A 15,580-nucleotide genomic window follows, 5' to 3' on the forward strand; every position below is an offset into this window, starting at 1 on the left:
ATCTCATGGTCATAAGGATTAGGTAACTATGTATCGAAAGCTTATAGCAAATAACTTAATGACGAGATCTTATGCTACGCTTAATTGGGTGTGTCCATTACATCATTCATATAATGATATAACCTTGTTATTAATAACATCCAATGTTCATGATTATGAAACTAATCATCCATTAATCAACAAGCTAGTTTAAGAGGCATACTAGGGACTTCTTGTTGTCTACATATCACACATGTACTAATGTTTCGGTTAATACAATTATAGCATGATATATAAACATTTATCATAAACATAAAGATATAAATAATAACCACTTTATTATTGCCTCTAGGGCATATCTCCTTCAAATGGACATGTGAAGATGTGCCGCAGTGGAGCTATCCCATGGTGATTTATGGGAGAGCATTTGTGAATCTTCACAAATCAACAGTGATCAAGTGGGGCATTCCGACTTGAATGAAGCATGAAGCGTCATCATCAATATCAAGCGGGATGTGTAAGGCAAAGGGATGGCCTTGCTATGTTTTCCTTTTACCGGTCTCAAGGTGGTTGTTGGGAGACCGGGTTATAGGATAGATAGTCACTCTATCAACATGGGCTTTTGGTTGGGTCACTTGATTGCATCGTCTTAGGGAGCTCAATCCTTTGCATACTTCACATCTCTGTATTATTGTTGCCTCTTGGTGTTTCTCTATGTGAGGTTCTTGAGCTTGTTGCTATGTTTTCAATAAGACCAAGTTCATCGAAAACAGAATCCGTATGCATCTTCTATTGTGTTTTCGAGTTTGACGTCTTTACCGTTTCTTGACGTCGGGAGGCTTTCTCTATAAAATCATATAAAAACATTATGTGAGGAGTCTCAATATCTACAACAAAATTGGTTTCATCTCAATCAGAGTCTGAATGCAAAAGTTGTCACGTTTTCAGCGCCAAGGTCGGCATGTCGGGTGCTGCTGCCTGGCTGCCCGACACATGGGCCGGCATGCCGGGTGCTGCTACCGAGTTACTCGGCACCTGTTCCTGCCCACAGGACCCTATGTCGGGTAGGTCGGCATCCTGGACGGTCCTGGGCTCAGCACCGGGTGGCTTGATTTTAGCTCAAACTGTCATTTTTCTTGAAGGGGTATAAAAGGGGCCTTCTCCCCCATTGGTTCTAAGGGTTCTTGACCATTGTTGAACCTCTTGAGCTTTCTTCCTCTCCCTTTCCTCCCATGATTCTTGCATATTCTTATGAGGTTTGAAAGAGGAGATCTAGATCTACCACATCTACCAATCAATTCCTCCTCTAAGTGAGGGGAATTCATGGGATCTAGATCTTGGAGTCATTCGTTGATTTCCACCCTTGTTCTTCCTCTTTAGTTCCTCCTTAGAATTTGTTGCTTTGGTGGGATTAGAGAGAGAAGGATTTGAGCACTTTTCCTGGTGTTCTTACTTTGCATCTTTGCATAGCATTGAGCTCTCCAATACGATTAGTTCGAGTGAGAGACCGTGACCTTGTTACTCTCTGAGGTGTAACCTCCTAGTTGGCTTGGCGTGCTCCGGTGACATCTCCATGGAAGATATGAAGAGGCCCGGGCTTCTCTGTTGGAGTGGAGGAAAAGCTAGCCATAAGGAAAAGACCTTTGACTTTCATGGTATTGACTCATAGAAGAAGGTGAGCCTTCGTGGCGTTCGGGACACCTTCGTGGTAGCCCGCATCTCTCCAATGTGACGTATCTCACCTTGTGTGGGGTAACACACGAATACATCTTCGTCTCCGCGTGCCTCGGTTATTGATGTCTACATACGCTTCTATTTTTGTAGGCAGTGTTGGGGCTCCAAGTGCAGAGGTTTGTAGAACAACAACAAGTTTCCCTTAAGCGAATCACCAAAGGTTTATCGAACTCAGGGAGGTATAGGTCAAAGATATCCCTCTCAAGCCATCCTGCAATTACGATACAAGAAGTCTCTTGTGTCCCCAACACACCCAATACACTTGCCAGGTGTATAGGTGCACTAGTTCGGCCGAGAGATAGTGAAATACAAGTAATATGGATGATTGTAAGTGGTAATTGCAATCTGAAATAAAAATGGCAGTAAGCAAACATGTAGTAGAACTGGTTGTAAATGGTGTTTCAATGCTTAGAAACAAGACCTAGGGATCATACTTTCACTAGTGGACACTCTCAACAATGATATCATAATTAATACATAAATATTATCTCTTCACTACGCTACTCTGAACCACTCTCCGGTTTGATAACAAACACAAATTCACCACGTAGGGCTGCATAACCACTCCTTAAAATTCAGATTTCCAATCTATGGATGCCCCACGCTATCACTTTGAGCATACAAAGATGGTACTAACAAGACACCACAATTCATAAGTATTTCTGTAAAGTTTAGTCTAAGAGACAAACACGGTGTGCACACTGTCACCTTCACACCGTGGGACAAGGTGTCCCCGGAGATCACATTATAAAACCACTTGAGTAGCATAATAGTTGAATAATAACATCTACCTATTCAACTAGATTACAAAGCTCACGATGACATAAAGATTATATCATAGGAGAGAGAGATAGATCACATAGCTACCGGTAAAGTCCTCAGCCTCGGGGGAGAACTACTCCCTCCTCATCATGGGAGTCAACAACGACAATGAAGATGATGGTGGAGTCGATGGAGATGGCTCCGGGGGCAATTCTCCGTCCTGACAGGGTGCTGGAACAGAGACTTATGTCCCCCAAAACTTGTATTCGATGGCGGCGGAGCTACAGAAATTTTCGTGGATGGAGGCTGGATGATTTAGGTTTTTCTCGAGATCGTGAATAAATAGGCGAAAGGGCGAGGTCGGTGGGTGCCCTGGAGGCCCACACCACCCCATGGCGCGGCTAGGGCTAGGGCCTGGGCCGCGCCATGGCCTGGTGTGGCCGCCTCGTGGCACCACTTCATCTCTCCTCTGGACTCCATCTTCGTTACATAAAATAGGAACTTCGGATTTTGTTTCGTCCAATTCCGAGACGACGTCACCTTCCTCGCTCCTCCGCCTCGAGCATGTCGTTGGCCGCCTTGATCGCAACTGCCTAATCGTTGTTGTTGTGGACGAAGTCGCCGTCTTTGAACAGCTTCGGCGGCGCCTCCTCCTCGTCCGAGCTCACTTCATCGTTGCTCGGTGATGGAGACCGGGGGTGGCGGCAACCACAAAACGACGAGCCCTCGCCAAAATTGGCATACCAGGAGAGCTCCATTGGCGGTGTCAGCCCCCAATTCGTCCAGCGGCGAGCGCCGCGCTTCCGCGCACCCTCGGAGATCCTCCATTTCGTGTGCTCCTCCGTGTTGCGAAAGACCGTCTCGTCGGGAATTGCTAGGGCGCTTCCACCCCCAATTCGCCCCTCCTCCCGGAGCTACTGCCGCGAGCCATGTGGTGGAAGGGGTGGACGTGGTGGTGCGGCAAAATCCCTCGCTGGAGTGAGCTTACGGATGCGGCGGAGCGCCGAAAGGTGTCGAGGGGAGTAGGGTTTCCAACCCTTATCCTTTCCTTCAGTTTGTTTCTATACCAATCCGGCAGAAGATTAAACATGCCCCGTGAATTATTTACGGGCCGAGCCACGAGTACGGGCTCTGATCTACGGCGCAAACCTAACGAATTTGTAGATCGGCCGGAAAAACACGGGTCCGGCCCATTTGCTTTTAGCCCATTCCAGCTGCGACCCACCCTTGATTTGTCACATGTGCACACCGCACACGGACCGTCAACCCGGTCGTGCCCGGGAAGATTCATCTCTGCCCAAAAACCAGATCCTGGGCCCACCTACCAGCGATACAGAAGCTCCACGCGCCAAATCCCTCGAACCACGCAGAGAGCCCAGCTCCGCGCCGCCACCAGCTTTCGCGGCCTCCTCCTTTTTCCCGCGGCGCCACTACGAAAAAGCTATTCCCGCCGGCGCCTCACCGCGCGCGGAGCAAAACTCCTCCCATAAACCTCCTCTCGCCCGCCAACCCTCCTTCCGGTCTCCCCTCGTCCCCCCACCTCAACTCGCGCCTCCCTCCTCCCCCATTCCTCTCCCTCCGATGGCGATGCGGCCGCCATCCTCCGGCTCCTTCTTCGGCGGCCTGCGGGCCCGGGAGCTCAGCGGCGGCGGAGGCTCCTCCGCCCGCGCCTCCGCGGCGCGGCTGCACTACCTCTCCGACCTCGCCTCCGACCCCGGCGGCCGCGGCTGCGGCGTCATCTCCGTCGACCACGACGGCGACGCCGCCATCCCTTTCGCCGTCTCCTTCTGCAAGGTGAGCCCGCCGCCCCCCGGATCCCAAACCCCCCCATTCCTCATCTTTCCCCCGCAAAGCTGGATTTGGGGCGACCGATCGCGCGTTAATCTTTGATCTTTTCCCCAGGCGGCGCTAGTCTCCCGCCTCCTGGCCGTCGCCGACGAGGACGGGTACGTTAGCCTCTACGACACCCGCCGGCGCCTCCCCTCCAGATCCTCGTCCCTAGACAAGTCAGGTTAGCTTCGAATTGGATTCCCCCTCTCCCTGATCTAGCACACCCGCTTCTGATTCCGAATTTGGGCTCAAATTTGATGGCCGCCACTTGTCCCAATCTGAATCTTGCTATTTTCTGTCTGCAGCTGAAACGAGGCTGTCCGATTGGGTCGCCCACAACAATGCAATCTTCGATGTGTGCTGGATCAAGGTAACCACATCTACTTGCAATGTGCTAGCTATAGCTGTTTCCTCTGTTTCTCGGTAGTGTATCTGTATCTGGCCAAGTCACAACAGTGTTTCTCTGTCATTTCTGTAGGAAGGATCGCAATTGCTGACTGCATCGGGCGACCAAACTGTGAGTAATGCAATATGACCAATCAATTTGTGTAGTTCATCGTAATACCAACTAATCTTTGCATAATCTCACTTGGATTGCTCGACTGTATCAGGTAAAGATATGGAGCTTAGAAAATAAGAAATGCCTTGGCGTGCTGTCAGGGCACACCGGCAGTGTGAAGTCACTGTCATGTCATTCTTCCAATCCCGGTTAGTACCATACCCTGAATACGTTCAGCCTAGCTTCATCGATCATGTCTGCAGCAGCTTGTTCGGAACCTGGACTCATGTAGTTTATTTTCTGTGCAGAGCTTATTGTTTCTGGTTCAAGGGATGGCTCGTTTGCTCTCTGGGATCTAAGATGTGACCCCAAAGCTCCTAATAGTCATGGTGAAGCATGCCTCAGGTATGTTATCTTATGACTACTGCAATCTAAATGCTCACTCTTTCAGGTAGCCAGCAAATGCCTCTAGCAATGTAAAATCTTTCACTGACTTCAGCATGTCTCACATGTTAGGTCTTCCGCTGTTGTCAAAGAAGCGCATAGTCCTGTGCGGAAGAGTCGGACGAGGTCTCGAGCAAAGGTATTTCATCTACCAAGAAATGTTTTTCTTTCTAGGGATGAATGTACACTCACTTGACTAATCTTGCTCATCTTTAGGGAGCTTCAACCAGCATCACATCAGTTCTTTATCTGAAAGATGATATCTCCATTGCCACTTCTGGTGCTGCAGACAAGTAAGGCATTTTCCCATCCTTTTTTATCCTGCATTTACTACCTAGGTTCAAATGGTTTATTGGCCTAATTATGTATGCAAATGGTACATTACAATTCTGAGTTTTCAGCTTTCAAGTTTAAACACAATGCACCCAATTTTGTAGTTCAGTTTTATTTAATTTTCTAAAAATTATGTGTCTAATACTTACAATAAATGTTTGCCAGCGTTGTAAAACTTTGGGATACACGGAACCTTAAAGCGCCCGTTTCCAACAAAACATCTCAATCAACAGCACAACCTTCGGTAAGCAGCTAGCAATCACAACAAAATGTGTGTGTACTTCAGTTTCAAGGCTCACTGATCCTTTGTTTCAGAAGGAGGGGGTGACACATGGAATCTCTTGCTTGTCTCAAGACTCATATGGTGCGTACATAGCTGCGTCATGCATGGATAACAGGTAATGATAATATTTGATCGCTCTACCAGACTATGAACAAATGAATAAATGATGTCCTTGGCGAAGACTGTCTCTGACTTCCTAAGCTTTCCACTTTCAGGATCTATCTGTATAGTGCTCTCCATATGGACAAGGGTCCAATAAAGTGTTACACCGGCAGCAAAATTGAGTCTTTCTTTGTCAAGGTGAGCGATCAACTGGTTAAACCTTTTTTTCTTCCAGCTGCAAATTTCTGGTTTCTTTCATGTATTCTTTATTTAACACCTTTGGTGCTTGAATGCAGTCTGCCATTAGTCCAGATGGGACTCATATTCTAGGTGGTTCGAGTGATGGTAACATATACTTGTGGCAGGTATTTGTTGCATTCCTGTTACCTTTTTTCTTTTATATTTTGTTCACTGCATTCGTGCTAATACATATTTACTCACATAGGTGGATCAACCTGAACTTGGCCCTATAGTTCTAAAAGGCCATGAGGGTGAAGCTACTTCAGTTGACTGGTATGATCTATGAACAAGGATTATTTTTTTATAACTTCCATCAATCTGATACTCATGTTGCAATGCGAATTCCACCATTTCAGGTGTGCTTTAGAGGTTGGAAAGATAGTATCATCATCTGATGACACCACGGTGAGTCTCAGTAAAATTTCTAATGAAGTTTCATCTTACTGTTGCCTTTTCAAACACTACAAGAAAAGAGTTCATTAGAAATTTTAAACTGTTGCTGACATGTTCTACGCAACAGGTTCGGGTATGGAATACCAAGAAAATAGACTGCACCAACATAAGCTCCCCGACAGTTATCCGTAAGAGGGTAACCGCCCCAAAAATTGAGTGCCCAAGATCGGCTAGCCATGAGCAAGCTACTACTTCAAGAGATGTAGCAGCCTGCAACAGTGCAGGCGGTGAATTTCCAACCAGTTCACATTCCCCCCTCCGCCCTAGGGTGTTGGAGTTTGGCACACCTGAGTCTGCAAAAAAGAGAGCCTATTCTTTGTTCCAGGAGGAGGCCTTGGAGACTAGGAATAGCCCAGGTGGTCAAACAGACAGTCCCTCTTCAGTCCTAAATCCACCCCCTTCGCTCAAGAGGAAAACAATTCGGGACTATTTTGCCAGTAGCACATCTTGAATTTGACACTCTGGCAAATAGAACGTATTATTGATTCTTAGCTGCTCCAAGGAGCTTTCTTAACTTATGGTGAGAACATTGTTTTTCTCCAAGACTTTACTCTGCTCATACTTGACAGATGTGCAATGATAACTCATAGCTCTATCTTTTCTTCTATGCAGGCCGAGTGTTGAGCCTTGTTAAGACCTGCAACTTTTGCAAAATCCCTCTGTGGAGCTGATGTGGTTATATACTCATGTTTGATCTGATGAAGTGTTGCTGTACATGATATTATTGTTGAAACCATATGCTTTCCTCTTTCTATTGTTTCCTCATTAGTCTGAAAAAGATCAAAACCATAGGTTTTGATTTTTGAGGAAACCTTGTCAGTCATTAGTCTAACAAAATTAAACCTTGTTAGTAGATTTTTCTAGTGTATTATTAGTAAATAATGATTTATCTGTCAAAAGATGATGATGTTGACAGTTGTCACTTGTATCATGAGAGTTCCGGCTTTGCTGCTTTCGTGATCTGCCATGTTGGACAATTGCATACTCCTGTAATCCTGTTTGTCCTTTGAGCTGCCAAAGATTGGTCAGCTTATCAAATGGTCCAAGGACCATGGTCAATAATGGAGAGTATTTAGCATAATCAAATTAATAGATTTGTTTCCTTGTTGGCTGAATTTATTGTACTCCCTTTGATTCATACTACTTGAAGTTATAGATACAACTATTTTAGCATCAAGTAATATGGATCGGAGGGAGTACATAATTCTATCTTTCTTTGCTTCTGGAGCTTCCAAAAAGAAAAATTATGTCTTTGAAACTGTATGGACCATTAGGCGTGTCCTTGACCACAACAGCCCTTTTACTCAAATACGTCTTTTTGTATTGGAGGGGCAACCTGAGATATAACAGCTTAATGCTATACTGAGATACTACTGAGTTATGTACTTGAGTTGACATTTTTCTTAGTGGTAATGCTGAATGACTTGGTCTATCGTACTTGAGTTGTGCAATTATCGTTAAGAGGAAGTTATTTGTTTCTGACACTAAAATTTCCTGTCCAACCCCAAATTCTAAGGAAAAGAAAGGTATTTTGTGTGACATTTATGTGCAGATTTTCATCGAGTAAATTATTGATTTAGAACTGTAAATTAGTTTAGCCTGCAATATGTCATAAATAAAGATTCCTGTTCTGAAAACCACTCAAGATCTGTCATGTTCAGGCAATGTCACTCCGATTTGTTGAGTCTTACCGTGCGACCAGGCATTAAGTCATTAATGCAACGATCATATAGACAGTGGTTCTAAAGATCGTTTACCCATAATGTTTGATCATGTTAAGTAGATTTTATTTTTAAAAATAATAATAGAAGAACTGTGGTTTTGTGGGATAATTTATATGAAAGGTCAAATTGATTTTTACAATACTAACCTCACGATCTGTAGATAATGAACAATATGGCAAATCCAGAGCCAAGAATTACTTTGAGTGATTTATCTGTAATGTGTTTATTATGCAATGGATACCGAACTAGACCAATCTATAGTGACACGTCAGATAAAAAATATTCCATCCATCCATCCATAAAAGGATGCCGGAGATTTTGTCTTAATTCGGATGTATCTATAGACTAAAGAGTGTCTAGATACATCTAAATTTAGACAAACTTGCAACATCCTTTTATGAATAGAGGTAGTATCTTACTCGTACTGATGTACTTAGGTCATACTACTCAATATTTACCTGCGAGATTCTTTTGGCTCAAAGTTCCGCAATCATGACAACTTATGGAAGTTTGGTTTTTGGACACATGGAGTTGCATTACTGCTTACAAATTCAAGAAAAGGATTTTCTTAAGAAAATAAAAGAACTACCGTAATTGGTGGAAAATCAAGTTACATAATAATGAGCAAAATCAAACATCACATAACCTACTTTTAAGAAACCATCGAAACTACAACATTCATCGTTTGATATTCAACTCCTCAAACAAATAAACATCCACTTTCACTTACTTGTTGATATATAAGGCAATACTAGAAAGTACGAGTGGCTTAAGGCAAAAATAGTAAAATTATGTAGACCATAAGCGGTGCGAGACAACCGAAGTAACACTCGAAAAACATGTGTTGAATTATCTCCTCGCGACCTTAAAAGCCACACTACTCAGACTATTTTTTTTCCTATGTTGTCCTTTGTAAATCACTTCTCTAGATATATATGTTTCAATTATAAAAAAAATCTTTAATCACCTCCTGAATGTAAAGGAGGTTCTCAATTCCTATAGTGGAGTACATGGACTAAACAATATTCTCCACTAATGTGAATCTTGCAGGTAGAGACGTTCCTTGTCCACAATGATATAAAAAAAATGCAACTTTGCCACTAGAGATTCTCTGTCACTAAATTGGCGCATCAAAAAGGACATCTACGCTCCAAATTAGCCTACTCCCCGCGACACTCAGTGGCACCCTAGTATTAAAATTTAGCATGCTTCCCATGCTATGGGTGCTCTTCCTCTGTGACAACGACATCATTAGAAATATACATGACACCGTCTTCCTCGAGATGATGTAGTCGCGGCCTGATGACAATGACTTCACCTTGGTTCCCTTTGACTTCTTCTCTACTGCGAGGTCCATGCATGTCTTCATCATTATCAATAGCTCACCCACCTCAGTTTGAGCTACAACTTTCTCACCGGGCTGGTCAATTTCATCGCAGATCATACACCAAACTTTCCATTTATGTGGGTGTCAAGTGCTTGGACTTGACCGGAACGGCTTGATGGCAATGTTGACTGACTTCAAAGGGAGTCTCAAGGGAGCGTCACTAGTACGATTATGAGAGCTAAACATAACCCTAGGTATAGTAAGGGTAGGGGGCATTTGCCCCTGATGACCCACAAGTATAGGGATCGCAACAGTCTTCGAGGGAAGTAAAACCCAATTTATTGATTCGATACAAGGGGAGCCAAAGAATATTTGTAAGCCTTAACAGCGGAGTTGTCAATTCAGCTGCACCTGTAAACAGACTTGCTCGCAAGAGTTTATCAGTAGCAACAGTTTTGTAGCAGTAGCAGTAGTGAAATATCAGCAGTAGTGTAACACAGACAGCAGTAGTGATTATAGTAAACAACAGGATTAAAACACTGTAGGCACAGGGATGGATGAACGGGCGTTGCATGGATGAGAGAAACTCATGTAACAATCAAAGCAGGGCATTTGCAGATAGTAATAAAACGGTATCCAGGTACTAATCAATCCATAGGCATGTGTTCCATATTTAGTCGTACGTGCTCGCAATGAGAAACTTGCACAACATCTTTTGTCCTACCAGCCGGTGGCAGCCGGGCCTCTAGGGAATCTACTGGAAATTAAGGTACTCCTTTTAATAGAGCACCAGAGCAAAGCATTAACACTCCGTGAACATATGTGATCCTCATATCACCGCCTTCCCCTTCGGTTGTCCCAATTTCTGTCACTTTGGGGCTTCGGTTTCCGGACAACAATACGTGTATACAACTTGCAGGTAAGATCATAAAGCAATGAATATCATCATGAATTGATAACATGTTCAGATCTGAGATCATGGCACTCGGGCCCTAGTGACAAGCATTAAGCATAACAAGTTGCAACAATATCATAAAAGTACCAATTACGGACACTAGGCACTATGCCCTAACAATCTTATGCTATTACATGACCAATCTCATCCAATCCCTACCATCCCTTTCAGCCTACAGCGGGGGAATTATTCACACATGGATGGGGGAAACATGGCTGGTCGATGGAGAGGCGTCGGTGGTGATGATGGCGATGATCTCCAATTCCCCGTCCCGGTGGAGTGCCAGAACGGAGTTTCTGGTCCCGAAACGGAGTTTCGTGATGGCGGCGGTGTTCTGGATGTCTTCTGGCGATTTCGTCTAACCCCCCGTGCGTTTTTAGGTCGAAGACCTTAAGTAGTCCAAAGAGGGGCGTCGGAGGCTGGCCGAGGCGGCCTCACCATAAGGCGGCGCGCCCCCCTCCTGGGCCGCGCCGGCCTATGGTGTGGAGGCCGTGGGCCTCCCCCTGGCCTGCCCTTCTGGCTCCGTGAGTCTTCTGGGAAAATAGACCCTTTGACATTAATCCCGGGGATTTTCCTGAAAGTTGAGTTTCTGCACAAAAACGAGACACCAGAGCAATTCTGCTGAAAACAGCGTTAGTCCGTGTTAGTTGTATCCAAAATACACAAATTAGAGGCAAAATAATAGCAAAGTGTTCGGGAAAGTAGATACGTTTTGGACGTATCAACTCCCCCCAAGCTTAGCTTATTGCTTGTCCTCAAGCAATTCAGTTAACAACTGAGTGCGATAAAAGAACTTTCACGAACACATTTGTTCATATGATGTAAATATTCTCATGATATGGGCAAGTACTTAAGCAATTCATAATAAGATACATGCAAATAAAGTCATCTAATAGATATGCCAATCATGGAAAAGGTACCAACAAATTAATAATAAGTATCATGAATCATGTCTATCAACAAGATTGCAATGTTCATAAAAGGATATGATAAAGTGGTATCTCGCTTCCCCGTATTTGTACAGCAAAACATAAATGCTCGGACACCTTTGAAGTTCATGGAAAGACTAGAAGTAGATATTGTCAAAGATAAAAGCATAAAAGTTATACCACAATTACTCACATTTTGGGACAAACATATTATACTAAGAATGACAGTTGTGCTCTCAAGAAAGTGCTCAAAGAAAGGATGGTGACTCAATGTAAAAGTAAAAGATTAACCCTTCGTAGAGGGAAGCAGGGATTAACATGCGCTAGAGCTTTTCATTTTTAAAACATGAGTAAAATTATTTTGAGAGGTGTTTGTTGTTGTCAACGAATGGTAGTGGGCACTCCAACTACCTCGTCAACCAGACTTTCAAGAGCGGCTCCCATGAAGGACGTTATCTCTACCAGCAAGGTAGATCATCCCCCTTCTCTTTTGTTTACACACGTACTTTAGTTTTATTATGGATGACACTCCCCCAACCTTTGCTTACACAAGCCATGGCTAACTGAATCCTCGGGTGCCTTCCAACATTCACATACCATGGAGGAGTGTCTATTTGCAAATTAAGTTGCTTACTGATAAATCAGAGCAAAACATGTGAAGAGAATTATTTATGAAAGTTAATTAATTGGGGCTGGGAACCCCGTTGCCAGCTCTTTTTGCAAAATTATTGGATAAGCGGATGTGCCACTAGTGCATTATGAAAGTCTGTCAGGAGTAAATGACAAGGTCGAAAGATAAACACCACATACTTCCTCATGAGCTATAAAATATCAACACAAATTGAGAAGTATTTTGAAGGTTTAAAGGTAGCACATGAGAATTTACTTGGAATGGTTTGAAATGCCATGCATAGGTATTTATGGTGGACACTCTGGAATAACTTGGTTTTCAGGGGTTTGGAAGCACGAGCAGCGTTCCCGCTCAGTACAAGTGAAGGCTAGCAATAGACTGTGAAGCGACAATCAAGAGAGCAGTAACTGTCATAATCATGCTTGCGACAAAATAAATTAACGGAGGCATAAAAGTGATACAAGAACTCTGAGGCAAAGTAAATCATCGAGGCTTAATTGACTTTTGTTCAGTCGTATGCATGCGTGAACATGTGCCAAGTCGATTCAAGTGAATTATTCAGAGGAGGATACCACAATTTCATACCTATTTATGAATAAAACAATGCAAGCAAATATTTATGACATGCTACTCATATTAATAAATTGGAGCTAAACATGAGAGATCATGAACTACTAGACTTTCTTAAATGACATATACCTCACATGAACCAACTAAGCATGCTCACATGGATGAGTATATGTACAAAAATGAAACAAATAGAGTTCATACCAGCCTCTCACCACAGTCGAATTGTCATAGATCGTCATTATTGCCTTTCACTTGTGTAGCTTGAATAATATGAAATGAAAACCAAGCTCCAACCACCGAAGACCGCTGAACTCCATAATGAACTTTACAAAACCAAAGAAGAACAACAAATATTTTTGGTGTTTTCGAATTGGAAACAAGAGCAAAAGGAAACAAGCAAACAAAGAAAAATCTTTTTGGATTTTCTTACAGCAAACCAACGATAGCAAATAAAGCAAAATAAGAGCAAGAAACCAAAATAAGCAAATGGTAAAGAGAAACAATAGAAATATTTTTGGTCTTTTCGTGTTTTAGGAAAGAAACAAAGAAAAAACAAGAAAATGAAAACTAAAAGAGTCACATAAACACAAAGCAGCAGAAATTCGTCAAACTTGACAGCAGTACAGTAATCGATTTTTAAGAAATTCTTCCGCTGACCAGCTCGAAAAGTGTTCAACTAATGAAAGTTAGATAACAACCTGGAGAACATGCACAAAAATTTGCTTCGCAAAATAACGTTCTGGCTGTTTTTGAGATTTTTTTGGTATCAGTCCAGAATCTGTTTTCAATCAGCACTTCCCCAAATATCATCTCCCTCTTATTAGAAAACCACTTTAAGAAGCTAAACAAGTATGTACAAGTATCCAGCAATTGTAATATGCAATGAATGAGTGATGCCGGTATACCTCCCCCCAAGCTTAGGCTTTTTAGCCTAAGTGGAGTTCAATCCCATGGTGCCCATGAAGTGGCACCTCCGTAGTACGACGAAGATGGATCCTGTTTCGGGTATGTGCTGGAAGACGCACCAGGATATGTGACGGTGTACCCGTAGGAGGGCTCGACGTCCTCGGAGTCATGCTGCCGGTGGAACCCAAGTATCCTCGACTGCTCATCCACCTCCTCCTTAGAGCGCGGCCACGGTTTCCTGTGAATGCTGAACAAATCGGGCTGCGGCAAAGGGATTTCCCTCTCATCCCCGTCAGTAAACAACATTCTATAGACAATATTATCTAAACTAGAGTCAGTTGTAACAAATTGGTGACTCTTCATAGCAGCAATATCAAGCCTTATAGGAGTTAATTTCACATCAGTAGGGTCAAGATGAAGATCTAGATATGTAATAATGCGTAAGGCGACAATTCCTCCAAAAATAGGCCCTTTGTTAGATAAACGACGAGCAACAAGAGCACCAAGATGATAAGGTGTCTCTCCAGTAAGTGCAACAACTAAGAAAGCAAGATGATAACTAGAAATATTGCTAGTATTCTCCCTACCAAGGATGCTAGTAGCAAGATAGTAAACAAAATATCTAATGGCAGGGAGTTGAATGTTTCTTATCTTGCCGTGCTGAATGGTGCGGCTATCATCATTGGTAACTTCTCGATAGAGCTCCAGCAAAGTCTTGGGATTATTTTCAATCTTCTTCGCGGTACCTACAGGGGCAATATCCAATGCAGCACAAAAATCTTTCAAGCTCATAGTGATAGGCCTATCATAAATCCTGAATGTAACTGATGGTTTGTAGTGCTTGTTGTTGAACTAAAAGCTTTCAACAAAGATTTTAGTTAGCATGTAGTATTGCTCCCTCTCATCCTCCATGTATGTGGATAAGCCCACATTATGATGAGGACCAAGAAATCATCGAGCAACCCTGCATTGCGCAAAAAGTCATAACATGGAAAGGATGAAGCATTAGGGACTCCATTATCCTCTTCGGCTTCGAAGCTCGGTGCGATGGCATCCTCATTATATGATCGTCTAATCCGAGTGGATGCCCTTGAGGGCCTCCCCATGCTTGTCGTCTCTCTTTCGAACACTTCTCCAAAGTTATAATTATCCATCTTTCTTTTCTGAAATTTTTCAACAAACATTATAAAAGTTGATTTGGAGACATATAATTGAGGGAAACTACTATCGGAACTTGGTAGAGTACTAAACATGCATCAAAACTAATTTTTACAACTTAGAACAAGCATGCAAGCTCACTAAACATGTTACCTACAGCAGCAAAATATTCAAGATATACTCGACCAAACAAAATTCTATTTGGATAATCGGAGGAGTCACATACCGGAGAGCAAATGTGCCAAATTTCAGACAGAAATCTGGGCTGAGCAAAGAGATCGAGAAATCCCGAGTTCTTGAGCAAAAACGCGAGTGAGAGAAAGTTGGTACGAGTTTTTTCGGGAGAGAGAGTGAGATGGGAGGAAGAGATGAATAAGTGGGGCAAGGAGGGGCCCACACCACAGGGTGGTGCGCCCCCCTCCTTGGCCGCGCCGGCTGGTGGGGTGCAGCCCTGGGGTGCCCCACTGGTCATCCCCAGGTGCTCCCAGGTAGCCCTTCGAAAAATAAGACCAACGGTATAATTTTTGAATTTTTTTTGAAAACTTTGAAAAATGCACATTTCTGGGTGTTAAAATTATTATTACTGGGCAGAAAAAGATGTTGAAATCTCTAAACAATTAAAGAACCTTGCAAAACATGAAGTGCTACAGCAAGTTGAACAAGTGGAGGAAGAAAGAAATGTTGTTTAGTTCCCCTATGCATATAAAATGTATTTGTTAAC

General features: G+C 43.2%; 1 protein-coding gene across 2 annotated transcripts; it reads left to right on the top strand.

Moving 5' to 3' along the window:
- Positions 1-3,905: 3,905 nt before the first annotated feature.
- Positions 3,906-7,745, top strand: LOC127293311 (uncharacterized). Of its 2 annotated transcripts, none has more exons than XM_051322893.2 (16): positions 3,906-4,269; positions 4,378-4,486; positions 4,611-4,675; positions 4,784-4,822; positions 4,917-5,013; positions 5,113-5,209; positions 5,321-5,387; positions 5,465-5,541; positions 5,747-5,825; positions 5,900-5,979; positions 6,080-6,164; positions 6,263-6,331; positions 6,412-6,479; positions 6,563-6,611; positions 6,727-7,179; positions 7,272-7,745. In XM_051322893.2, exons 1-15 carry the CDS (start codon positions 4,057-4,059, stop codon positions 7,108-7,110), a joined length of 1,578 nt encoding a protein of 525 aa, XP_051178853.1. In that variant the 5' UTR covers positions 3,906-4,056; the 3' UTR covers positions 7,111-7,179; positions 7,272-7,745. The 2 variants fall into 2 exon arrangements, with proteins under 2 accessions (XP_051178853.1, XP_051178852.1); XM_051322892.1 differs by having other exon boundaries at positions 3,907-4,269; positions 5,897-5,979.
- Positions 7,746-15,580: the final 7,835 nt, after the last annotated feature.

This window comes from Lolium perenne, chromosome 4 (assembly GCF_019359855.2).
Source record: "Lolium perenne isolate Kyuss_39 chromosome 4, Kyuss_2.0, whole genome shotgun sequence".
NCBI lineage: Eukaryota > Viridiplantae > Streptophyta > Magnoliopsida > Poales > Poaceae > Lolium > Lolium perenne.

Coding starts and splice junctions, on each gene's coding strand:
- LOC127293311 (XM_051322892.1), top strand. CDS start 4,057: ATGGCGATGCGGCCGCCATCCTCCGGCTCCTTCTTCGGCGGCCTGCGG. Junction 5,014..5,112: donor ATGTCATTCTTCCAATCCCG/GTTAGTACCATA, acceptor TTTTCTGTGCAG/AGCTTATTGTTTCTGGTTCA. Junction 6,480..6,562: donor GAAGCTACTTCAGTTGACTG/GTATGATCTATG, acceptor CCACCATTTCAG/GTGTGCTTTAGAGGTTGGAA.